Source organism: Caretta caretta, chromosome 15 (assembly GCF_965140235.1).
Source record: "Caretta caretta isolate rCarCar2 chromosome 15, rCarCar1.hap1, whole genome shotgun sequence".
NCBI classification, from domain to species: domain Eukaryota; kingdom Metazoa; phylum Chordata; order Testudines; family Cheloniidae; genus Caretta; species Caretta caretta.
The window spans coordinates 14,326,854-14,354,212 of NC_134220.1; the positions used below are offsets into that span (position 1 = coordinate 14,326,854).

The following is a 27,359-nucleotide window of genomic DNA, read 5'->3' on the forward strand; positions in this document are numbered from 1 at the left end:
ATGTGTTCATAGTTATAAAACTCTCTCTTGGATTTTCATCTGGAGTAGATTGGCACCATGCCATTGAATTCGGTGGATTGAGGCCGATTTACGCCCGCCGATGAGCTCACCTTGTTTGCTTTTGTCTAGAAATAAAACCACTAGCACCAAGCTTGGGAGTTACACTGAGTCTGGTGGAAGGTGTTACTGCTCTAAGCAACAGAGGTTGCAGCTGCCAGGGCAGAAATATTCTGGTGGGACCCACTGCCCGGTTTCTCTTGGGAGCTCCTATGGTCTGAACTCAGCCATCTGCAGGGCGCTGAGCAGAAAGCTTGAGTTCCACTTAAACACTATGGTGCAAGCATAAGTGGGTCTTTCTGTTAGTGGCACCATTGGTCTTTTGCTGGCTCGCTGCACAAGAGCGTCACTTGACCCACCTTCAAATGGTGTAACTGGAACACGAACAGTCCCACTCAATTCACTGAGTATCTCTGGCTGCTGGTGTCCCTGGCCACCCACAAGTCACAAAAACAGCAATGCAGCCAGGGAAACGTACCTTCCCATAGAATGCCAAACTGCACTGTGCTTCTCTGTGTGGGACCAGCTATTCGTTCGCAGGGCCAGATGGCTATGGGTTTGTCAATTACAAACAAATGTTATTAGGTAGGAGGAGCTTTGAATAGATTTTTTTAAAATCAAAAGATCTTTGTTCCGAGCTGCTGTATCCCTGTTCCTTCTCCCAAAGGTGAATGTCTCAACAGTGACCCTGCAGCTCCAATAAGAGTGTAAACAGATTATAATTTACCAACAGAGACCTGGCAAATACAGTCATAGATACATTTACAGTTACAAATCTGAACTCCAAATGAAAATACGTCCTCTGTAATAACTTGAAAAGCCATAAAGCCCCCCAAGGGAGAGATTATATTGGTCAGTCCTAGCTCCATTTATCTGTGGTCTGTCATTCATTGTGCTATAGGGTCATCATTACTGAAAAGAATTCTTATTGAATGTAAATGGTTTGCCTGGTCCTTAGCACACAATCTCAGCTGCTCACACAGATATAGCCAGCCTGGACCTGGAAGCATGGGTACAGCTAGTAACAGAATTCATGGAGGGTGAAATTCACCCTCTGCAATGGCCTTCATGAAGCCAATGAACCATTTACATGAGCAGGGCTTCAATAGTACATAGGCCTCCTGCAGGACTCCTGATTTACACCCTAAGAGAAACCACCAGGGAAGCAAGAGTTCAAGGCCCCTGTGTCCCAGGCTGGTACTGGGTCACCATGCTACAGGAAAAGAGAAGGCTAAGATCAAGCATAGCCTGGTGGAATAGCTAGTTTTACTCCAGGCCCTGAGGTTTTTTCCCCCACATGTGATTTCCCAGTCTGCTGTGGCACCTACGCAAGCTAAATCAAGTGTAGGGGAAAGAAACCAAATAACTCTATAATGCCAATTTTTTAAAAAGACTCAAGAGGTGATCCTGGCAATTACAGGCTGATAAGCCTAACTTCAGTATCTGGCAAATTGGTTGAAACTATAGTAAAGCTCCGAATTATCAGACACAGAGATGAACTTGATATATTGGGGAAGAGTCAACATGGCTTTTGTAAAGGAAAAAATCACACCTCACCAATCTATTAGAATTCTTGAGGGTGTAAACAAGCATGTGGACCATGATGATCCAGTGGATATAGTATACTTTGACTTTCAGAAAGCCTCTGATAAGGTCCTACCCCAAAGGCTCTTACACAAAGTAAGTACTCATGGGATAAGAGGGAAGGCCCTTGCATGGATCAGTAACTGCTTAAGGGATAGGAAACAAAGCGTAGGAATAAATGGTGAGTTTTCACTATGGAGAGAGGTAAATAGCAGGGATTTGGACTGGGACCAGCGCTGTTCAACATACTAATAAATGATCTGGAAAAGGGGATAAACAGTGACGTGGCAAAGTTTGCAGATGATACAAAATTACTCAAGATATTTAAGTCCAAAGCTCACTGCAAAGAGTTGCAAAGGGATCTCACAAAACTCCACAAAATAGCAGATGAAATTCAATGTTAATTACATAAACCCAACGACACGTATAAAATGATGGGGTCTAAATTAGCTGTTACTACTCAAGAAAGAGATTTTGAAGTCATTTTGGATAGTTCTCTGAAAACATCCACTCAATGTGCAGAAGCAGTCAAAAAAGCTAACAGAATGTTAGGAACCATTAAGAAAGGGATAAATAATAAGGCAGAAAATATCATATTGCCACTTTATAAATCCACAGTACACCCACACCTTGAATACTGCGTGCAGTTCTGGTCACCTCATCTCAAAAACAATTTAATAGAAGTGGAAAAGGTACTGAGAAGGACAACAAAAATGATTAGGGTATGGAACAGCTGCCATATGTGGAGAGATTGAACACACTGGAACTGTTCAGTTTAGAAAAGACACGGCTAAGGAGGGATATGACAAAGGTCTATAAAATGATGAATGGTGAGAAGAAAGTGAATAAGGAAGTGTTATTTACCCCTTCTCATAACACAAGAACCAGGGGTCACCCCATGAAATTAATAGGCGGTGGATTTAAAACAAACGTAAGCAAGTACTTCTTCACACAACACACGGTCAACCTGTAGAACGCGTTGCCAGGGCATGTTGTGAAGGCCAAAAGGATAACTAGGTTTAAAAAGAATTAGATAAGTTCATGGAGGATAGGTCCATCAGTGGCTATTCGCCAAGATGGTCTGGGATGCAACCCCATGCTCTGGGTGTCCCTAAGCCTCTGACTGCTAGAAGCTGGGACTCGACGACAGGGGATGGATCACTGGATAACTACCCTGTTCTGTTCATTCCCTCTGGCACAGCCAGAGTTAGAAGACAGGCTAGATGGACCATTGGTCTGACACAGTCTGGCCATTCTTATGTTCTTTATGTAGAGTCATTATGAAGTGACTCAGGACAATCCAGCTACCTCCTTTCCAAGGCCCCACGTGGTGTCATTGTGAGCGATAGTGCAGTCACTCTCCATGCTCAGGCTCATGCAGCTCTCAGATGTTTCTGCCCTTCACACAGAAACTCTCAACAAAGCACCCTGGGCCGTGACAACAGCTGTACCGTGCCTTGGAACCTGGCCATTCAGTGAGCACGTCAGTAAGGGCCGTGCCTTTGTAACAGGCGAGGGGTGCTGTGTGGAGCTGCCCCACCCCTGCAGGACTCTGGGGAAGGTGGCATCTCAGCCAGGCCTGGTCTCTCTGGTGCTGTCACCTATGCATGGGGATTGGACAATCTGCTCCTTCCATTAGGATGCTCCCGCCCCACTCACTGGCGGGTTTGCCCTGCTCCCTCGCCAGCTCTTTCCCAGATTCACTATATAACCCTTTCCAATGGGAACAGCATCCCCGGCGAAATACTCTCCTGTTTGCCAGCCCTTGCTGGCATTCGGCTGTCACTGCCACCAGACTTGATTGCATTGCTGAAACTATGATATTTCTTTGTACACAGTGAACGTAAGAACATAAGAACGGCCAGACTGGGTCAGGCCAAAGGTCCATCTAGCCCAGTATCCTGTCTTCCAACAGTGGCCAGTGCCAGGTGCCCCAGAGGGAATGAACAGAACAGGTAAACATCAAGTGATCCATCCCCTCTTGCCCATTCCCAGCTTCTGGCAAATGGAGACTAGGGACACCATCCCTGCCCATCCTGGCTAATAGCCATTGATGGAGCTATCCTCCATGAATTTATCTAGTTCTTTTTTGAACCCTGTTATGGTCTTCGCCTTCGCAACATCCTCTGTGGATGCACAAATGGGGCATGGGTATTATATTTTATTAGCAATGAATTGGCTAGCATTTCCAAAGGAGTCTAAGCAATCAAAGTGCTCAGACCCTGTTGATTTCCAATGGGAGCTGGCACCATATTTGCAGCCCTCTTTGAAAATCCTACTTGTATTGTGTGTACAGTTTGGATTTTCTTTGGGGTTTTTATGGGTTTGGCCCCCATGTAAATACAAACAGATACAAAAAAACAGCCCCCACATTACTCTGCTGCTGGCGGGTGAAGTGAAATTCCCTCTAGTGCAGAGAATCACCACAAGGGTTACACACCACTTCAGTCCCACCTACATCTCCATTTAGCCTATGGCCATCCATTACGAGTCCTTAATCCAGCAAATGAAGGGTTAATGAACCAGTGGCCAAAGCAATCATCAGGCACAAGTAATGCCGCCTGAGGAACCTGAGCAAAAGGAAAACAGGCCCCGATTCAGCAGAGCAGTTAAGCATGTGCCTACCTTTAATTAAAGTTAAACATCTAGATGAGCCACTCCGGAACAATTCAACAGTTAGGGTGTGCATGTTAGCTCTTACTCGGGAGCTTTTACTCACCTGAGTTAGTCTCATGGATTTCCAGAGGACCGTTAGGGTGAGGAAGTGCTCACCAATGGGTGAAATTCACCCTGTGCAGAAGACCTGCATAATGTCTATGTACCACTGAAGTCCTACATAAGTCCTGTTAAGTTGGATTTAAATGGAACCTAGGCCTGTACAGAGCCTAAACCCAGGGGTGACTTCACCCTGCTCTGGGTAAGGGACACATGACCCTGCCCTCAACTGGGAGAATGATGAAGTCACTGAACCTATCAAATCAGAAAGTGCCACATTAGAGGTGTGAGGGGATTTCGAATAACCCAGATCACCTTCAGTAGAAGAGCTACACATTCATCGCTGAGAACTAGACACAACCCCGGATGCTCACCCCAAGCTGCGACTGCAAAGAATTCTCCTGCTCGTCACGGGTTCCCAAGCCCATAGATGCTGAACACTGGTAGTGCTTGTGGAGTGAACTTTAGAGCCTCTGTCAGGCCTGAAAACCACTGTCCAGGGGCGTATGTAAGGTCTGGTTCACTGGAGTCAAGGCAGCTGTGTCACTGACTTCAGTAAGTGCAAGATCAAGCGCTATAAACAGCTTCAACTATGGCCCATTAATGAGGAAATTAGGCTGGTACCATTCACTTCCTTGCCCCTCCTGAGCTGAGACACACCAGGTGCTAAAGGGAGTTTGTATTTACAGTCAGAGGGAGGGTCCAGGGCCCTGGTTTAATTCATAAGAAACCAGCTGAGCATGGACACAGCTCACAGCCTGGATGTTTACTGGCCCTGCCTTTGGCGAGAGGGGCACCACACGCCCACGCTCTGCTGGGCAGCAGACACCAGAGCAGCTCCCCTAAGGTCAGGGGGAGGGAATAGCCCAGCAATGATGGGAGTCTCATGGCAGCTCTGTCCAGGGAGACAGCGCTGGGGTTTACTGCTGAGAACAGCTGGGAAATACAGAGCAAATGGCAGTAGATGATGGCACTCTTAATTTCTAAAGGCAACTGGGTTGCTCCCTTGAGGAAAGTGCTGACGTCTCCTGCATACTGGACATTGGGTGAGCAGACATGCTCTCTATTGATACCAGCATTGCCTTGTATTGGTATCAACAGGGTCTGAAGCATATGCCAGCTGTAGGATGGAGATGAGTCTTACAAGCACCAAAGGTTCTGAGCATCTTGACTGGCTCCTGGCTTCCAGAGAGACTGACAGTAACACCTACTTCTGATCCATTGCTTGTCAACCATCCAGGATTGTCCTGGAGTCTCCAGGAATTAATGATTAATCTTTAATTAAAGATTATGTCATGTGATGAAACCTCCAGGAATAGGTCCAACCAAAATTGGCAAACCCTACTGCTGGGGTTCAGACAGAGCGTGGTGGCAATCAGTTTCATGGCACATGGATCTTGAGCCCTTCCTCAGGCGTATCCAATGTGGAGACTTCACCAGCCCCCTGCATGGCTCAGCTGAGAGCGAACACAGGACGTCATGACACAGCTTCTTGCAGAGACTCAGAGCGACCCCCTGGCCCCCTGGACGAGCTGAAGATCCCAATCAGGTAAGTTAGGACAATGGGGGAGGGGACGTCTTAGCTTCTCATGGACAGGTGCAGAGAGGCTGCGCTATTCAGAGAGTAGACGAGGACAGCACGTGGTTTGGATCACACCCGATCCACGTGTGTGCAGCCCCTGGCATGTCTGATCTGTCTCTTCACTGACACTTATTGGTGGGTCACCGGGACATGCTGTACATTAATTAGGTCGAGAAAGATGCTGGTGCTCACAAACGTGTGGGGTTCTGGACACGTACTTTCTACGTGTGGTTATCGCAACCGTAACATACACGACAGCTCGTGCGCCTCATTCTTTACCCGACGTAATTCCACCGAAGTCAATACAATGGCACCAGTGATGAATGTGGCCCAGTATTGGCCTGTCCTGGCCAAATGGCAGTGGAGGGACCAACACGCAGTCCAGTTGTGTACGTGCCCTCCAGCACCCAGACCTGTTCTCCACGGGCTCCAGGCACAGCAGCACAGATCCACAGCCGGTGCGGGGGTTGGGGGAGCGCTGTAGTGGTGGGACCCAGCACGGTAGCAGAGCACAGAGCTCCTTTGGTTCCCTCTAGGTACCATTACGCCCCCATCACTGTAGTGCCTGAGCATCTCTGAGACACGACAGAACTTATCCTTACACCACCCTCGGAGGCACGGAAGTGCTGCCCCATTTTACAGACGGGGAATGGAGGCAGAGAGAGGGTGTCATTTGCTCAAAGATACAAAGTCAGTGGCAGAGCCAGGACATGAACCCCGCTCTCCTGACTCCCAATCCACTGCCTTAACGACAAGCCCATCTTCTGCGGGCTGCCTGCGGGATTTGGCCTTATTCTGAGTTCTCCCAAGGAATACTCCATTGCTTCATTTCCCAGTGAATCTTCACTCCTCCGATTGTACGATGAGTTTCTCCGGAAAGGATAAACCTGCACTCCCATGGGGTGCCAGTGGAAACTGCCCCGTACCTCTTTTTCCCCCCTCACGGGCAGTGCTGGCGACCTCTCCCTGCCATCGACTGGGACAGGTTTTTGTACAGCCATGTGTCACTGTGGTGGATCTTCGGTGGAGGAACCCAGCTGACCGTCCTTGGTAAGTCACTGAATTACTCTCAAACTTTCCTCCTCCTGGCTGTATGGTACGTTTTCCATGGTTTTTTTCCTGCTTTCTTTGTCTTCATCTTGGGCTCGGGACTCCTCTCACTTTATATATGGACCTTTACACTGTCTTGGGAAGAACGTTTAGTCTCTCTGGATAGTCATAGCAAGTGTACATGGCCCATGTTGGATTTTGTTTTCTTTTCCCACTCAAGAGAAGTTTGAATTTGACCATGAAACCTATTGAGATTCTGCCACTGGGTCCCCATTTACGATGACCTAGTTTTAGCCCCTTCAGGAAAAGATTTTCCCTCTTTTTCTTTTCGGGTATGAACTATTTCTCATTAGCACCGGGTGCTAGTCAGTGTATGAAAGAAATCCCGGGCCAGCTTCTCCGGTGCCGTACAATGCCCTAGCTCCATTGTCCGCAATAGACCTCCACCAGCACTCACCCCAGGATCCTGCAGACAGGTGTCCAATCCCGTGACATCTCATCTGCTATAAAAATCCTTGCTCCCTGGTGATTTAAAATCGGATTTGTTGGGGGCCGTTGGAAGGGAATGCTTAGGAATGAGAGCTGGGCAGAAAATATGGTTTTCTTCTGTGAATAATTTCAGAAAAAGCAAAACAAAAAAATCATTTTCATCTCAATGGGCCCAAAATCCCAAACAAGCATTTTCAGCTGAAAACCGAGAATGCTTCAGTTATTGAGAGGTTTTGGCTTAAGATTTCCACTTTTTCCATTTTCGGATTTTCAACAAAAAAATGATTTTTTTTTTGAGAAAAGCAGATACTTGCCACAAAAATATTCATTCAGTGGAAAACCAATTTTCCATTGAAAATGGTTTTGATGGTCATTTTCAACCAGCCCTATTTGTAGCATTGCTCAATTGGAGCTAGACAAGGGACTGATCAAATTTTAAAAATAGATAGCCAGGTCCCCACATGGTGTAAATCCACGTACCTTCCTTGCCAGCAATGGACTACACTGATTTACGCTTACCCTGAGTGAGTCTAATTGCACTGACTGACTTACTCCTGACACTGAAGATCTGCTCCATTGTACCTTGGAGAAAATTGGATTTCAGTGTGGATATGCAACCCAAACCCACCCAAAACCTTTCAGATATGCAAGATATTAGTTAAATGGAGTGGGGTGGGAGCAGCCTGCAGGGGGAAGGGATTTAAAGAGGTTGCACTAACTGTGCACTAACAAGGTTGCTGGCCAGTCTGAAAGGCTGGACGGCTTCATAGAGGCTGGATTGTGTGTCTGCCAAGCTCAGAGCTCAGTGATCAGGATGCTGGCTGGACCAGCCGGCTTCACTTACAGAACAGCCTAGGGGACCTAGTGCACCTGGCTTAGCCAGGGCTCGGTAAGTCAGGGCTGACAGTATTAGCTCAAATACCATCCTTGGCTGCTTTGACCTACATAAAGTGTGAAATAATTAGGGCCCAGACTGCGGGAGCCCTACTCATGCCGAGTAGCACATTGCTTTTCATACAGTCCCACTAATGTCATGGGACCGACCGCCTGTGGAGTAAGGCGCAACCTGGCGCGAGGACGGGCATCCCAATTTGGCCCCAGCGCCAAGGCTGCTGCTGCAGAAATGTTACTAAGAGTTTAAAAATTCCCCAAACTTTTGCGTCCCTTCTTAAGCAGGTAGTGCCTTCTTTGCCCCCCCCCCCCCCCCCATCTCTACGCAGTTACACAGCACAGCATCAGGCTAGGGCCCAGGGGAATCTACTCTGCCCCCACCATGAAATCAACCCTCAGTGTGGTAGTTTGCAAGGTCCCTTTTCCTCTGGTCTTGAGCCCCAATCTAGCAAAACACTCAGATGCACACTGGATCGGGCCCTGAAGCAGGGATTGGTCCCATAAATGAGTCTGTACTTTACAGCTGCTGAACACAAGCTTGCTTGGTAACTAGGCTGTTCAGCAACAGGAACAGGCAACCAGGCTGTGGTAGGAGATTGTTTGTCACCCAGGTGTTAAGCAGAAGATCTGACCCTTAGCGGAGAGACCTACAGACCCAGACAGACAATGATGATTCAACAATGGGTTTATCGACCCACTTGGCAGAATAGAGAATTTATCCCTGCTATGGAATTCCATAGGATGGTTCACAAACAAACTCCCCCCCCCCACCTCAAAACTACAGAATTTTATACTACTTTCTATAAAACACTATTTAATGCATGTAGCTCTCCCATCCTATGCTTTGGATCCTACTGTTTTGTTTTTTTTTCTAATTATCTGTTATAGCATTTTTTTCATTTGGAAATATGTGGGTTACCCCACATTCCTCTGTGACTCTAGTGAAGCAGCCCCCAAGGCCTGAACAGGCAAATTAAACTCTAAGCTTAGACCCTAAGAAATAGCCCCATTCTCAGATAGACTGTTCTTGAGAAATGAGAGAGAGTGTTTTCACCATGGAAATATCTTCCTACTTAATTCAATGAGTAGCACCTTCCTCTGCACTAAATGGCACCATTTGAGAAGGAAGGTGCTACTCAATGTGAGGAAAGGTATCAAAATCTTGCACTTAATAGGGAGGAATTCTCTGCAAACTGCCGAGGTTGCTAGCTGTTCAGAAGTCGTATTTCCCTTTCTCTGAGCAACAATGAATGAAAAGGTGAGCTTGGAAACAATCCTGATAATACTTCGCACTTCTACAGCACCTTCCACCAAGTGTCTCAGCGCTTTAGAAATATGTAAAAAACCATAAACCTTGAGAAAAAGCCTGCATGCACTGAGGTCAGTGATGGTAAGTGACTTCATCAGGTTCACTAAGGAAGCCTGTGGCAGAACTAGGAATGGACCCCAAGTGTCCAGATTCCCAGTCCTGTGCCTTAACCACAAGAACACCTTACATTGCAGATCATTACCCTGCCCATGGTGCTTGTGAGAAGTTGGATTTGTTACACTGCAGAGATCTGTTTTAGAGTAACAGCCGTGTTAGTCTGTATTCGCAAAAAGAAAAGGAGTACTTGTGGCACCTTTGCAGAGATCTGGAATTTCTTACATTCTGCACTGGCAGTCTCTGGATTTGGGTTTTCTAACACTGAATCTCCTTGTCTTGTAGGTCAGCCAAAGGCATCTCCCACCGTGCACCTCTTCCCTCCATCCTCGGAAGAGATCAAAACAAAGAGCAAAGCCACACTGGTGTGTCTGCTGGGCAGCTTTTACCCAGGCTCAGTCCAAGTCACTTGGAAAGCTGACGGCCAGCAGATCTCCACTGGAGTGGAGACGACCAAGCCATCCAAACAGAGTGACAACAAGTTCATGGCCAGCAGTTACCTGTCTCTGGATGCATCAAAGTGGAAGACTCATGAGACCTACACCTGCCAGGTGACACACGATGGGAAGAACTTCGAGAAGTCCCTGAAGAGCTCAGAGTGTTCTTAACCCTCTGACCCCCGGAGGGCTCGGCCGGTTCCCGTGTCAGTCTGTAGGGGGTTCCCCAAGGGAGCCAGGATCTCTCTGTAGCATTCCGATAATGCCGATTTCTAGCAAATCTGCTTCCTCTTTTAGGTGGGGGATTTTACCAATCCATATGACACCTGTCTTTATTCCCATGTCCCCACCGCTCTCACTCCCTGCATTCCCTGGAATTCTCCTTCCTGCTTTAGTCTCTGATACAGCCTTGTTAGGATATTAATAAAATCGGAAAAAATTGACTATTGCTGTATCTGTGAAGAGTTTAACTTCTTCTGTCCCTTTTACATCTTGTGTATTAATTGCAATATTCACCTTCTCTTCCAATAAAATAAATTTACCTTTTATCAGCTAATATTGTGTTCTTTTTACTCTGGGTCAATGCTCAGCTGGGTCACTAGCCCTGCAGAGAGCAGGCTGCTCTGTGAGTTAGTACTGAGTCACCCTCTGCCCTCGCATGGGGCAGATTCCGGTACCACCTTCTCCCTGAGCATTCGTCATTCTTCAAGAAGCCTCATTCGAATCAGTGGGGCTATTGGCTGGACAGCTCAACACTAAGGGGAATAAGTGACCAAATCTGGCCCATAGAGGGAGGGGCACTGCTGATGGCGGTTTCCTCCGATAGGCTGTAAACAGAGCTCCTGGCTACTTCTAGTCAGTATAGACACAAACCCCTCTTTGGAAGAGTGGCCTTTAATATCCTGCCACCACCGACTTAGGAGACAGCTCTCTGCCCAGATATCCAGATGATGATTTCTGGAGCACCAAGCGTGTGCAGAGCACAGAGGGGATAATGGCTCTCAGAAGTTTTCAGGAGCTTACAATGCTAGGATGAGAGTGAAAGGATCAGACAGAGCATGTGTGTGTGTGTGAGTGAGAGAGAGAGCGCGTGTGCCAACGAGTACACGACTGGAACCCAGACCGTGTGCTGATTTTAACACTACTTCATTGACAAAAAGGCTCTGGAAAGCGATTAACTTCCTTTGCTCAATGTTTAGTAATTGGTCCTGCTCCCTTGCACAGGTGAACAGCAATAGACTGACGAATGGACTGAAAAACTGCATGAAGTATTTAGGGTATTTTCAAAAGAGACTCACTCCATTAAAAGTCTAAGTTCAACTGAAAGTCAATAGGACTTAGGAGCGTAAGGGCCAGATTTAAAAGGCAATGAAATGAATGGGCGTTTGGCAACTAGGTGCTTCTCAAAATCCCACAAGGTGCCCACCTGTATATTTAGATGCTTAAACACCATTAACACTCCAGGCGTGAGTGCTTACGTCACTTCTGACAATGGGACTTGGGGACTTTTGCTGGCGGCTCAGGTCTGCCCTCCACTACCCAGGGAATTCTCCCAGGGTCTGAGCCTCAACCACTGAAGTCACAGGAGCTTCCCCACCAACTCCAGTAGGTGCCGGATCAAGTGTCAAACACAGCACGTGAGCCTTGGCTTCAACTAGGGCCCATTAATGAGGAAATTAGGCTGGTACCATTCACGCCCCTGGCCGTGCTGAGCGGGGACACACCAGGCGCTGAGGGGGGTTTGTATTTACAGTCAGAGGGAGGGTCCAGGGCCCTGGTTTAACTCATAAGAAACCAGCTGAGCATGGACACAGCTCACAGCCTGGACGTTTACTGGCTCTGCCTTTGGCGAGAGGGGCACCACACGCCCACACTCTGCTGGGCAGCAGACACCAGAGCGGCTCCCCTAAGGTCAGGGGGAGGGAATAGCCCAGCAATGGTGGGAGTCTCATGGCAGCTCCGTCCAGGGAGGCAGCGCTGGGATTTACTGCTGAGAACAGCTGGGAAATACAGAGCAAATGGCTGTCGTTGGGGGCAATGTGTTAATTTCTAAAGGCAACTCAGGGGCTCTCTTCAGGAAAGTGCTGATCTCTGCTGTATACTGGATATTGATCCCAACATTGCCTTGTATTGGTGCTAACAGGGCTTGGAGCATTTTCCAGCATATGCCAGATGCAGAATCTTGGCTTCTAGAGAGGCTGCCAGGAACGCCTGCATCCGAACCAAGGCTGAGGTCCCAGCAGAGGATTGTGGTGATTGCTTTCATGGCACATGGATCTTGTGCACTATTTACTTGTTCCTCCAACATGTCCAGTGTGGAGACTTCACCAGCCCCTGGCATGGTTCAACCAAAAGCGAACACACGACGTTTTGACACAGTGTCTTATGGAACTTCTGTGCCCAGTGACTCAGAGCAACCCCTCGCCCACGGACTATCTGCAGATCCTGATCAGGTAAGGCAGGATCATGTGTCATGGGATGGGGTAGCGTCTCACTGACGGGTGCAGGGAAGGCTGCATTGTCCAGATGAGAGACGAGGACTACACGTGGTGTTGGTTTCCTATCCACACACAAGCAGTCCCAACATGGCAGATCTGTTTCTTTGCTGACACTTCTTGGTGTGAAGCTAGGATAGTTTTGACACTGACTAGGTCTGTAGAGAGGCCAGTGCTCCCAGGGATGTGGGCTACAGACACGTGCTTTGGAAACATGGGTATCGCCCACATGAGATTCCCTATTGGATACATTAAATACTGACAACAAATGGGCCTAATTCTTCGGTGGTAAAATTCCATATAAACCACTATAATTGCACCAGGGTTGAACCTGGCTCAGCATGTTCACTATCAGCATCCCAAATAAATCTGCCAGCCTGTCCCTCCTATGGACCTACGAGGGCCAGCTGAAGATCCACAGACCGTGGGTGTGTTTGGGGAGCACAGGGGCAGTGGAACCCAGTGGAGTGGCAGATGCTTAGCACACAGCCCCTTTACTTCTATCTAGGTTGGTTTATGACCTGTAGCACTGTTGTATCTGAGCATCTCACAGCCCAAAAGGAATTTATCCTTACAGCATCCCTGCTGAAATAGGGAAGTACTATCCCCATTTTACAGATGGGGAACTGAGGCACAGAGATGATGTGGCTTGCCCAAGGGCACAACATCAGTCTATGGCAGAGCCAGGACTTGCACTCCAGTCTCCTAACTCCTGCTCCAGTGCCTTAAGGACAAGACCATCCTCTGCTCTCTTACATGGGCTGTGTGCTGGGACCAGGATTTGGCCCCACGTCAGCTCTCCCAAGGAATACTCCATTACTTCTCCTCCCAATGGATCTTCATTCAATCAATTGTACTTTGAGCTTCTTCAGAAACGATGAACCTTCGTTCTCATGGAGAGCCAGCAGAAGTTTTCCAACGACTATTTTCCCCACACGTGCAGTGGTGGTGACTCCTCCCTGCCATTGAACATGACTGGTTTTTGTACAGCCATGTGTCACTGTGGAATGTCTTCAGTGGAGGAACCCAGCTGACCGTCCTTGGTAAGTCACTGAATTACTCACCGCCTTTCCTTCTCAATGCCCAAACTGTCATGTTTCCATGATTTTTTCCTCCTTTTCTGCCTTAGTGCCAGGCTCGGGTCTCCTCTCACTTTACGCACACACCTTCCCACAGGGTTGAGAACAATGTTTAACCCGTGGAGAGTCAGAATAGGGTGTACATGTCGCATGCTGGATTTTCTTATATTGTACCTGTGAACAGGGTTTTGAATTTGCCCATGAAACATGTCCAGATTCTGCTGTCAGGTCCCAATTTTGAAATAACTGGTATTAGCCTCTTCAGGGAAATATTTCCCAACCCCCAATTGTTTTTTATTTGCTTTGGTTTTACTGGACTAGACATTTCTTTTTAGCACTCGGTTTTGACTCATATGTGAAAGAAACTAGGGGCCAGATTCTCAACCAAGGTCAAACAAAATAGTCCCATGGTCTTCAATAAACCTACACCAAAACTCATCCAAATCTCTTTAAGATGGGTGTACAATACCTTGAAACCTAATGTGACAGAGAAAATAATGTGTTTGTTGTGATCTATATCCCGATTTGTCTGGTTAGCTTGAAGAAAATTCAAATTCGTGAGAGTTGGTCACGAAATAGGATTAAAGTTTCCTTATAGGAAATTTTCAACAAAAATTTAAAAAAAATATTTTCATCTAAATTTTCAGCAGAAAATTTTGACTTTGGGGCAAAAACCCTAAACCCAAACACCAAAACGTTGTCACCGAACAATTACTGAAGAGCTGGGGAGGTGGGAGAAATCAGAGTTTAGGTGAAAATATTTGGTTTTGAGTTTTTGCTTTTCCAACAGTAAAAAAAGATGTTTTTTCGAGATCTGGAGAAACATTCTGCAAAACTTCCATTTAGATGAAAACCCAATTTTTAACTGACAAGAGATTTAGTGGGTAATTCTTAACACCCCTATTTGCAGTCTCCTTTTAGAGCAAGTTCAGCGACTGATATTTTTACAGTACAAGAACAGATCCTCATGTGGTGTAAATCAGTGTAGCCCCTTGGCAGCAATGGAATGACACTGATTTACACTTACACCGAGTGAGTCTAATTGCACTGACTGACTTCTGACCCGGAGGATCGGTTCCATTGTTCCTTGGATGACTGTAGCTATCGTGGATTTCAGTTTGGAAATACCACTCAGACCTGATTTTCTGACCGTGCTGCAGGATACCCCACACCTTTGAAATATGGAGGGCTGCAGATAAATGGGGGTGGGGTGGTTTGGAGCAGCCTGTGCGGGGTGCAGGAAAGAGGCTGCACTAATTGCCTCTCCGAAGCCTGGAGCACATTAACAAGGTTGCTGGCCAGCTTCCTTGAAGCTGCATTCTAGGGCTGCCAAACTCAGAACTCAGTGGAGAGGATGCTGGCTGGGCCAGCAACTTCTGTTAGAGTAAAACCTTGAGGAGCAGATAGATCTCGGCTAGCCAGGGCTCAGTAAATCAGGGCTGCCTGTGCTAACTCAGACAACACTCAGGTTTCAGAGTAACAGCCGTGTTAGTCTGTATTCGCAAAAAGAAAAGGAGTACTTGTGGCACCTTAGAGACTAACCAATTTATTTGAGCATGAGCTTTCGTGAGCTACAGCTCACTTCATCAGATGCATACCGTGGAAACTGTAGCAGACTTTATATATACACAGAGAATATGAAACAATACCTCCTCCCACCCCACTGTCCTGCTGGTAATAGCTTATCTAAAGTGATCATCAGGTGGGCCATTTCCAGCACAAATCCAGGTTTTCTCACCCTCCACCCCCCCACACAAATTCACTCGAATTTGTGGGGGGGGGTGGAGGGTGAGAAAACCTGGATTTGTGCTGGAAATGGCCCACCTGATGATCACTTTAGATAAGCTATTACCAGCAGGACAGTGGGGTGGGAGGAGGTATTGTTTCATATTCTCTGTGTATATATAAAGTCTGCTACAGTTTCCACGGTATGCATCTGATGAAGTGAGCTGTAGCTCACGAAAGCTCATGCTCAAATAAATTGGTTAGTCTCTAAGGTGCCACAAGTACTCCTTTTCCTTCAGACAACACTGTTTGTAGTTTTGACCTGTGTAAAGCATGAAATAACTACAGCCCGCAGGCTGCACTGAGCCTACTCGTGCTGAGTAGCACCTTGCTCTTCAAACAGGCCCACTGACGTCAGTGGGACCGACCCCTTGTGGAGTAGGGTGCTACCTGGAATGAGGAAGAGTTGCTCAGTTTGGTCCCAGGTGTCTGGATGTTACCACTCTGAGGAATTTTTAAACCCCTGGTGCACCCATTCCTAAACCAGTAGGTTCTTTATTGTGTCCATATCTTGCAATGTCCCTTTTCCTCTTGTCTTGGACCCTGATCCAGTAAAGCACTGAGACACATACTGACTCGAGTCCTTTGGTCCCATAAATGTTTCTGAAAACATTTTAGCAACAAGAGTATCCAGTATATAACACGGTGCGATAAAAAGCTATTTCCCAGCCAAGACTCATGCAGACAGATCTGACCCTTAGCTTAGAGACCTACAGAAAGTGATGAACAATGGTAACTGCTCAATGAGATCATTGATTTATGTTGCAGAATTTTATATCCTGAAACTTTATCTGTGCCATAGAATGACATAGAGTGGTTCAAAAGAGCTCTCTCTAGGAAAGTTCTGTACTGTATTACAGTAGTTTCTATGGAATGCTATCAATGTGTCTAGATCCCCTGTCCCATTCTTTGGCTCTTGTTGGTTGCTTTGTTATTACATTTTATAAGATTATTCCATACGGGAAAATGTGGGTTACCCCAGATTCCCTTCTGGGCACTGAAGCAGCTTCTGGTGCCCTAACCACACACATTAAACTCTAAGAAATAACCCCAAACAAATATCCAGAACATAGTCCAAAACCCTTAGAAAGCGTATTTTAGATTTCTAAAATGCAGCACAACGTAGAACGAATTGCAGATTTTCTTTGTGAACCACTCATGCTAGACATCCAATGCATATAGATCGCAACATACTTCTTTGCTCACTTTCATAACAATAATTTGTATCCTTAGTGCCAACACTGTACACCTTGCAGGCCCCAAGTTATTATTTGAAGTCAGTGGGAGTTATGGGTGCAGCAGGAATACAAGATAAAGCCTTCACGGATTAAAGTGACAAAAAGGATGAGGAGTACTAGTGGCACCTTAGAGACCAACCAATTTCTTTGAGCATAAGCTTTCGTGAGCTACAGCTCACTTCATCGGATGAGTAAAGTAATATTATCCCCTTTTACAGCCATAGGGACAGTAACTAACTAGGCCAGGTTCACTAAGGAACCCTATGGCAGAGCAACGATGAGACCCCAAATCTCCTGATTCCCAGTCCTGTGCCTTAACCAGAAGAGCATCTTACATCTCAGAAAATTACCCTGCCCACGGCACTTGTGAGAGTTTGGATTTGTTACACGGCAGAGATCTGGAACGTTGAACATTCTGCACTGGCAATCTCTGGATTTGGGTTTTCTAACACTGAATCTCCTTGTCTTGTAGGTCAGCCAAAGGCATCTCCTACCGTGCACCTCTTCCCTCCATCCTCGGAAGAGATCAAAACAAAGAGCAAAGCCACACTGGTGTGTCTGCTGGGCAGCTTTTACCCAGGCTCAGTCCAAGTCACTTGGAAAGCTGACGGCCAGCAGATCTCCACTGGAGTGGAGACGACCAAGCCATCCAAACAGAGTGACAACAAGTTCATGGCCAGCAGTTACCTGTCTCTGGATGCATCAAAGTGGAAGACTCATGAGACCTACACCTGCCAGGTGACACACGATGGGAAGAACTTCGAGAAGTCCCTGAAGAGCTCAGAGTGTTCTTAGCCCTCTGACCACAGGGGGCTCAGCTGGTTCCCGTGTCAGTCTGTAGGGGGTTCCCCAAGGGAGCCAGGATCTCTCTGTAGCATTCCCATAATGCCGATTTCCAGCAAATCTGCTTCCTCTTTTAGGTGGGGGATTTTACCAATCCATATGACACCTGTCTTTATTCCCATGTCCCCACTGCTCTCACCCCCTGCATTCCCTGGAAATGTCCTTCCTGCTTTAGTCTCTGATGCAGCCTTGTTACGATATTAATAAAATCGGAAAAAATTGACTATTGCTGTATCTGTGAAGAGTTTAACTTCTTCTGTCCCTTTTACATCTTGTGTATTAATTGCAATATTCACATAATCTTCCAATAAAATAAACTTACCTTTTATCAGCCAATATGGTTTTCTTTTTAGTAGGGATCTCATTGGCTTTGGGGTTTCAGACAAGCTAAGGGAGAAGTAATGCTTAGTGACATGTAATATCATGGAGATCAGAGGAGGGGGAGAGATGTCACAGAGGAATCATTACCCAAGCTGTGACAGTTCTCCCCTAACACTGGTCACTCTGGCTCTCAGCCAGCCTTCTGGGAGGTGTGACAATTGCTGCTGCACAAATCTCTCTCCAGAGCACACGCTGTGTTAGGGAATCACTGGGGGGATCGTGAGCTGCATGAGAGCTTAATGCAACCCCCGTGGCTCTGCAGCCAGCCCTGCTTGTGCTGGGATCCTGGCACCTCCCAACAGACCAGCAGGGCTAGGCTGGCTCAATGCTCAGCTGGGTCACTCGCCTTGCAAAGAGCAGTCCGCTCTGTGAGTTAGTACTGAGTCACCCTCTGCCCTCGCAGGGGGCAGACTTCCGCTCCCATCTTCTCCCTGAGCATTAGTCATTCTTCAAGAAGCCTCATTGGAATCATTGGGGCTATTGGCTGAACAAGTCAACACTCAGGGGAACAAGCGTCCAAATCTGGCCCATAGAGTGAGGGGCATGACAGTCCTGCAGACTGTTCTCTCGGATAGGCTGCAAACAGAGCTCCTGGCTACTTCTGGTCAGTAGAGACACAAACCCCTCTTTGGAAGAGTGGCCTTCTATATCCTGCCAACACCAACCTGGCCGACAGCTCTCTACCCACCCAACCGGCCCTCCCTTCAGGGGCAGCTGTACATGGAAATCTGCCTGAAAGAAACTCGTCCTGTTGGCCCCTGGGTGACACCTGCTGTGTTTCAGCCGGAGAGGAAGGGGGCCACCCTCATGCCCAGTGTGGCCAGCTGTGTAAGCGTGTGAAGTGCTTTCGGAGCCTTCAGAGTCAAGCTATTCCATTTGAAAAGCCTCATTATTTAGAACTAAATCAGAGCATTCCTGATGATCTGGATTCTCTGGGTGCACAACACTGTGGCCCTTAGTACGTTTTGTGTGTTGCACAGTTTGGGCCTTGAGGGGCCAAAGCAGTCAGTTTGTGATCCATTAAAACTCATAAATGGAGCTGGGGGTCCGGGGATCAGTTTCATGTTGCATGTGAGACTGGATACTCTGAGGAGCGCCCTGGAGACTGTCTCACCCTTCCCAGACAGCAGCATGCACCCTGTGTACAGCTGGGAACTTGCCTCACGGAGAGCGGTTGTCATGCACTTCCACCTCCTCCAGAAACGAATAAGGGGGAAGGGGAGCTGCGGGAAGCTGCACTATGGATGAGTTTTAAAGAATGATGGTTTTATGAATAAGTATTTTTAACATCCCCACACCGATTTGTCCTACCATCCCAACACCCTCACACACACACGTCTGTACTTGGGGGGCTTAAGATATTCAGATGATGATTTGTAGAGTACCAAGAGAGTGCAGAGCACAGAGCAGACAATGGCTCTCAGAAGTTTTCAGGCCCCTACAATGCAAGTCGGAGAGTGAAAGGATCAGAGAGAGAGAGGGAGAGAGAGAGCGCGCGCATGTGCTAATCAGTGCACTACTAGAACCCAGAGCGTGCGACGATTTTCACACTACTTCATTGACAAAAGGGCTCTGGAAAGCGATTAACTTCCTTTGCTCAATGTTTAGTAATTGGTCCTGTTCCCTTGCACACGTGAACAGCAATAGACTGACGAATGGACTGAAAAACTGCATGAAGTATTTAGGGTTTTTCAAAAGTGACTCACTGCATTAAGAGTCTAAGTTCAACTGAAAGTCAATAGGACTTAGGAGCGTAAGGGCCAGATTTAAAAGGCAATGAAATGAATGGGCGTTTGGCAACTAGGTGCTTTTGAAAATCCCACTAGGCGCCTGCCTGTAACTATAGGTGCTTAAATACCTTTAACTTTCTGTCCCCTTGTGCTTATGTCACTTCTGACAATGGGACTTGGGCACATTTGCTGGCGGCTCAGGCCTGCCCTCCACTACCCAGGGAATTCTCCCAGGGTCTGAGCCTGAGCCACTGAAGTCACAGGAGCTTCCCCACCAACTCCAGTAGGTGCCGGATCAAGTGTCAAACACAGCACGTGAACCTCCTTGGCTTCAACTAGGGCCCATTAATGAGGAAATTAGGCTGGTACCATTCACGCCCCTGGCCGTGCTGAGCTGACACACACCAGGCGCTGAGGGGGGTTTGTATTTACAGTCAGAGGGAGGGTCCAGGGCCCTGGTTTAATTCATAAGAAACCAGCTGAGCATGGACACAGCTCACAGCCTAGACGTTTACTGGCCCTGCCTTTGGTGAGAGGGGCACCACACGCCCACGCTTTGCTGGGCAGCAGACACCAGAGCGGCTCCCCTAAGGTCAGGGGGAGGGAATAGCCCAGCAATGGTGGGAGTCTCATGGCAGCTCTGTCCAGGGAAACAGCGCTGGGATTTACTGCTGAGAACAGCTGGGAAATACAGAGCACATGGCTGTCGTTGGGGACACTCTGTTAATTTCTCAAGGCAAATGGGGGGCTCCCTTCAGGGAAGCACTCATCTCTGCTGCACACTGGACACTGATCCCAACATTGCCTTGTATTGGTACTAACAGGGTTGCAGCAGAGGATGGTGGTGATTGGTTTCATGGCACATGGATCTTGAGCATTATTTACTTGGTCCTTGGACACGTCCAGTGTGGAGACTTCACCAGCCAAATACAAGACAGAACATGATGATGCAGCTTCTTCAGAGCGACCCCTGGCCCTATGGACTATCTGATCAGGTAAGGCAGGATGTGGTAGCTTCTTACTGATAGGTGCAGGGAAGGCTGCACTATCCAGATGAGACGAGGACAGCACATGGTGTTGGTTTCCTATCCACACACGTGCAGCCCCAGCATGGCAGATCTGTTTCTTTGCAGACACTTGTTGGTGTGGTGTTAGGAGAGTTTTTACACTATGTCTTTAGAGAGGCCAGTGCTCCCAGGGGTGTGGGTTACAGACACGTGTTTTAGAAACAGGGTATATCCAACATGAGCATCTCACAGTCATAAAAGAATTTATCCTTACAGCACCCTTGTGAAATAGGGAAGTACTATCCCCATTTTATAGATAGGATATTGAGGCACAGAGATTATGTGGCTTGCCCAAGGGCACAACATCAGTCTGTGGCAGAGCCAGGACTTGAACCCCCGTCTCCTGATTCCCACTCCAGTGGCTTAACAACAAGACAATCTTCTGCTCTCTTATGTGGTGCGCATGCGTGGACCAGGATTTGGCCCCATGTCAGCTCTCCCAAGGAATACTCTAGTGCTTCACCTCCCAATGGATCTTCATTCAATCAATCAATTGTACTATGAACTTCTCCAGAAAGGATGAACATTCCCGCTCATGGAGGGCCATCAGAAGTTGTTCCATGGCCATTTTCTCCACAAGTGCAGTGGTGGAGACCTTTCCTTGCCATTGAACATGACTGGTTTTTGTACAGCCGTGTGTCACTGTGGTATGTCTTCGGTGGAGGGACCCAGCTGACCGTCCTTGGTAAGTCACTGAATTACACTCCAACTTTCCTTCTCAATGCCAAGACTGCAATGTTTCCATGATTTTTTCCTCCTTTTCTGCCTTTGATCCAGGCTTGGGTCTCCTCTTACTATACACTCAGACCTTCATACGGTGTTGAGAACAATATTTAGCCCGTCCGGACTCAGAACAGGGTGTAGATGTCCCATGCTGGATGGTTTTTTTATCTTTTCCCAATGAACAGGTTTCTGAATTTGCCCATGAAACCTACCCAGATTTTGCTGTTGGGTCCCAATTTTTAAATAACTGGTGTTAGCATCTAAAAGAAAATATTTTCTACCTTGTTTTTGGTTTTCATGGACTAGACATTTCTTACTTATTCGCACTGGGTTTTTCCAATATGTGAAAGAAACCAAGGGCCAGATTCTCAGCCAGCTAAAACAACATAGTCCCTTTGTTTTCAATAGATGTCCACCAAAACGCATCTAAACCTTCTTAAAATAGTTGTACAACCCCTTGAAATCTAATCTGATCTAAAAATAATTTGTCCTTTGTGATTTGAAATCTGATCTTCTGGAGTAGTTTGAAGACTATTCATTTTGGTAAGAGTTAGTCACTAAATGGGTTTCATTTTCTGGAAAATTTCAACAAAAATTAAAAATGTTATTTTTGTCAAAATTCTCAGCAGAAAATAGATTTTTGGCAAAAAAAATCAAAAATGAAACATTTTCACAAAATAATTACTGAAAACAGGGGAAAAAATCCCCAGATATCTGCAGAAACTTGAGTTTCCAACCAGAAATTCCTTCGACATGAGACACTTTCCGTCAAAACGTCCGTTGAGATAAAACCCCAATTGTTAACTGACAGGAGATAGAGTGAGTCATTTTTGACCAGCCCTTTTTGTAGAATTGCTAATTGAGAACGAGTTAAGAGATTGATGTAATCTTAAAAATATAAGAGCAAATGCTCATGTGGTGTAAATCAGTGTAGCCCCCTTGGCAGTAATGGAACTACACGGATTTACACTTACACTGAGCGAGTGTAACTGCACTGAGTGACTTACTCATGACCCGGAGGATCAGTTCCACTGTCCCTTGGACGACTGTAGCTATCGTGGATTTCAGTTTGGGAATACCACTCAGACCTGATTTTCTGACAGTGCTGAGGGACACCTTTGAAATATGGAGAGTTACAGATAAATGGGGTGAGGTTGGACCAGACTGCGCGGGGAGAGGGCTTGAAAGAGACTGCACTAATTGCCTCTCTCAAGCCTGGAGCACACTAACAAGGTTGCTGGCCAGTCTGGAAAGGCTGGACGCCTTCCTAGACTGGTATTCTAGGGCTGCCAGCGGACTTTACATAGGCTTTGGCTACACTGCCAATTGAAAGACAAAACTTGTGGCGTTCATGGGTGCCTTTTACTAGGGGGTTAAAAATGCCACAAACTTCTGTGTCCATTCCTAAGCCAGGAGGTCCCTTATTGTCTCCATAGCTCCATGCAGTAACATAGCACAACATCGTGCAAGGGGGCAGGGGACTCTACTCTGTACCCACCCTGACATCAACCAATACTGTGATATTTTGCAATGTCCCTTTTGCTTGTCTTGGCCCCGCATCCAGCAAGGCACTTAGACACATACTGGCTCCAGTCCTTTGGCTGGGATTCCTCCCATACAGGAGTCTGTACATTACGAGCTTCTGAAAATGGTTCAGCAACAAGCCAACTTGGTAACGAGGCTATTCAGCAGCCGGCATATCACAGGAGGAGTTAAGGAGATTATTTCCCGTTGAGGTCTTTTTCAAACGTACGTTCCCTTAGTAGAAAGGCCTGCAGAATGTGACAGACGATGATAACTGCTGAACAGCTTTATTGACCCAACTTGCAGAATTTAATATATAGAGACTTTCTTCCTGCTATAGAATACCATAGAATAGTTAAAAAAAGAAAAAAAGTCTCTTACTTGAACTCCATAGAATTTTACGGTACATTATATGAAACACTCTGAAATGTGTCGAGACCCCATATCCCATCCTTTGGATCATTCTGGTTGCTTTGTTATTACGTTTTATAGGTTTGTTCCACAAGGAAAAATGTGGGTTACCCTGGATTCCTCTCTGGGCACTGAAGTGGCTTCTGATGCCCTAACCACACACATTAAACTCGAAGCGAAGCTTAGACCCTAAGAAATAACGCCGAATAAATAACCAGAACATAGTACAAAATCCTTAGAAAGCTGCTTTTAGATTTCTAAAATGCAGCACAATGCAGAATCAGCTGCAGCATTCCTTTGTGAAAGGCTCTTGCGAGAAGTCCAGTGCATACAGATTGCAATGCAATTCTCTACTCCCTTTCACACCAATTGATTTTTCTTCCCTTTAGCACCAACACTGTACCTCTTGCAGGCCCCAAGTTGTTATTTGAAGTCAATAGGAGATACCTGTGCAGGAGGAATATGGGATCAAGCCTTCAGTGATTCAAGGGACAAAAAGAATGAGTAAAGTGATATCCCCTTTTACAGGCATAGTGGCAGTTACTAACTAGGCCAGGTTCACTAAGGAAGCACATGAGAGACCAAGGATTGGGTCCCTGATTCCTAGTCCTGTGCCTTAACCAGAAAAACATCTTACATCTCAGATCATTACCCTGCCCACGGCACTTCTGAAAAGTTGGATTTGTTACACGGCAGAGATCTGGAACGTCGAACATTCTGCACTGGCAATCTCTGGATTTGGGTTTTCTAACACTGAATCTCCTTGTCTTGTAGGTCAGCCAAAGGCATCTCCTACCGTGCACCTCTTCCCTCCATCCTCGGAAGAGATCAAAACAAAGAGCAAAGCCACACTGGTGTGTCTGCTGGGCAGCTTTTACCCAGGCTCAGTCCAAGTCACTTGGAAAGCTGACGGCCAGCAGATCTCCACTGGAGTGGAGACGACCAAGCCATCCAAACAGAGTGACAACAAGTTCATGGCCAGCAGTTACCTGTCTCTGGATGCATCAAAGTGGAAGACTCATGAGACCTACACCTGCCAGGTGACACACGATGGGAAGAACTTCGAGAAGTCCCTGAAGAGCTCAGAGTGTTCTTAGCCCTCTGACCACAGGGGGCTCAGCTGGTTCCCGTGTCAGTCTGTAGGGGGTTCCCCAAGGGAGCCAGGATCTCTCTGTAGCATTCCCATAATGCCGATTTCCAGCAAATCTGCTTCCTCTTTTAGGTGGGGGATTTTACCAATCCATATGACACCTGTCTTTATTCCCATGTCCCCACTGCTCTCACCCCCTGCATTCCCTGGAAATGTCCTTCCTGCTTTAGTCTCTGATGCAGCCTTGTTACGATATTAATAAAATCGGAAAAAATTGACTATTGCTGTATCTGTGAAGAGTTTAACTTCTTCTGTCCCTTTTACATCTTGTGTATTAATTGCAATATTCACATAATCTTCCAATAAAATAAACTTACCTTTTATCAGCCAATATGGTTTTCTTTTTAGTAGGGATCTCATTGGCTTTGGGGTTTCAGACAAGCTAAGGGAGAAGTAATGCTTAGTGACATGTAATATCATGGAGATCAGAGGAGGGGGAGAGATGTCACAGAGGAATCATTACCCAAGCTGTGACAGTTCTCCCCTAACACTGGTCACTCTGGCTCTCAGCCAGCCTTCTGGGAGGTGTGACAATTGCTGCTGCACAAATCTCTCTCCAGAGCACACGCTGTGTTAGGGAATCACTGGGGGGATCGTGAGCTGCATGAGAGCTTAATGCAACCCCCGTGGCTCTGCAGCCAGCCCTGCTTGTGCTGGGATCCTGGCACCTCCCAACAGACCAGCAGGGCTAGGCTGGCTCAATGCTCAGCTGGGTCACTCGCCTTGCAAAGAGCAGTCCGCTCTGTGAGTTAGTACTGAGTCACCCTCTGCCCTCGCAGGGGGCAGATTTCCGCTCCCATCTTCTCCCTGAGCATTAGTCATTCTTCAAGAAGCCTCATTGGAATCATTGGGGCTATTGGCTGAACAAGTCAACACTCAGGGGAACAAGCGTCCAAATCTGGCCCATAGAGTGAGGGGCATGACAGTCCTGCAGACTGTTCTCTCGGATAGGCTGCAAACAGAGCTCCTGGCTACTTCTGGTCAGTAGAGACACAAACCCCTCTTTGGAAGAGTGGCCTTCTATATCCTGCCAACACCAACCTGGCCGACAGCTCTCTACCCACCCAACCGGCCCTCCCTTCAGGGGCAGCTGTACATGGAAATCTGCCTGAAAGAAACTCGTCCTGTTGGCCCCTGGGTGACACCTGCTGTGTTTCAGCCGGAGAGGAAGGGGGCCACCCTCATGCCCAGTGTGGCCAGCTGTGTAAGCGTGTGAAGTGCTTTCGGAGCCTTCAGAGTCAAGCTATTCCATTTGAAAAGCCTCATTATTTAGAACTAAATCAGAGCATTCCTGATGATCTGGATTCTCTGGGTGCACAACACTGTGGCCCTTAGTACGTTTTGTGTGTTGCACAGTTTGGGCCTTGAGGGGCCAAAGCAGTCAGTTTGTGATCCATTAAAACTCATAAATGGAGCTGGGGGTCCGGGGATCAGTTTCATGTTGCATGTGAGACTGGATACTCTGAGGAGCGCCCTGGAGACTGTCTCACCCTTCCCAGACAGCAGCATGCACCCTGTGTACAGCTGGGAACTTGCCTCACGGAGAGCGGTTGTCATGCACTTCCACCTCCTCCAGAAACGAATAAGGGGGAAGGGGAGCTGCGGGAAGCTGCACTATGGATGAGTTTTAAAGAATGATGGTTTTATGAATAAGTATTTTTAACATCCCCACACCGATTTGTCCTACCATCCCAACACCCTCACACACACACGTCTGTACTTGGGGGGCTTAAGATATTCAGATGATGATTTGTAGAGTACCAAGAGAGTGCAGAGCACAGAGCAGACAATGGCTCTCAGAAGTTTTCAGGCCCCTACAATGCAAGTCGGAGAGTGAAAGGATCAGAGAGAGAGAGGGAGAGAGAGAGCGCGCGCATGTGCTAATCAGTGCACTACTAGAACCCAGAGCGTGCGACGATTTTCACACTACTTCATTGACAAAAGGGCTCTGGAAAGCGATTAACTTCCTTTGCTCAATGTTTAGTAATTGGTCCTGTTCCCTTGCACACGTGAACAGCAATAGACTGACGAATGGACTGAAAAACTGCATGAAGTATTTAGGGTTTTTCAAAAGTGACTCACTGCATTAAGAGTCTAAGTTCAACTGAAAGTCAATAGGACTTAGGAGCGTAAGGGCCAGATTTAAAAGACAATGAAATGAATGGGCGTTTGGCAACTAGGTGCTTTTGAAAATCCCACTAGGCGCCTGCCTGTAACTATAGGTGCTTAAATACCTTTAACTTTCTGTCCCCTTGTGCTTATGTCACTTCTGACAATGGGACTTGGGCACATTTGCTGGCGGCTCAGGCCTGCCCTCCACTACCCAGGGAATTCTCCCAGGGTCTGAGCCTGAGCCACTGAAGTCACAGGAGCTTCCCCACCAACTCCAGTAGGTGCCGGATCAAGTGTCAAACACAGCACGTGAACCTCCTTGGCTTCAACTAGGGCCCATTAATGAGGAAATTAGGCTGGTACCATTCACGCCCCTGGCCGTGCTGAGCTGACACACACCAGGCGCTGAGGGGGGTTTGTATTTACAGTCAGAGGGAGGGTCCAGGGCCCTGGTTTAATTCATAAGAAACCAGCTGAGCATGGACACAGCTCACAGCCTAGACGTTTACTGGCCCTGCCTTTGGTGAGAGGGGCACCACACGCCCACGCTTTGCTGGGCAGCAGACACCAGAGCGGCTCCCCTAAGGTCAGGG

General features: G+C 47.2%; 2 gene segments (V, D, J or C); both read left to right on the forward strand.

Moving 5' to 3' along the window:
- The first annotated feature begins 5,804 nt into the window (after positions 1 to 5,804).
- Positions 5,805 to 17,999, forward strand: LOC125623059 (immunoglobulin lambda constant 1-like). The segment is given in 3 exon segments: positions 5,805 to 5,905; positions 6,924 to 6,988; positions 17,298 to 17,999. Coding segments are annotated over 3 exon segments (489 nt in total).
- A 3,351-nt stretch (positions 18,000 to 21,350) lies between these two features.
- On the forward strand, positions 21,351 to 24,980 carry LOC142069340 (immunoglobulin lambda constant 1-like). The segment is given in 2 exon segments: positions 21,351 to 21,531; positions 24,279 to 24,980. Coding segments are annotated over 2 exon segments (489 nt in total).
- Positions 24,981 to 27,359: the final 2,379 nt, after the last annotated feature.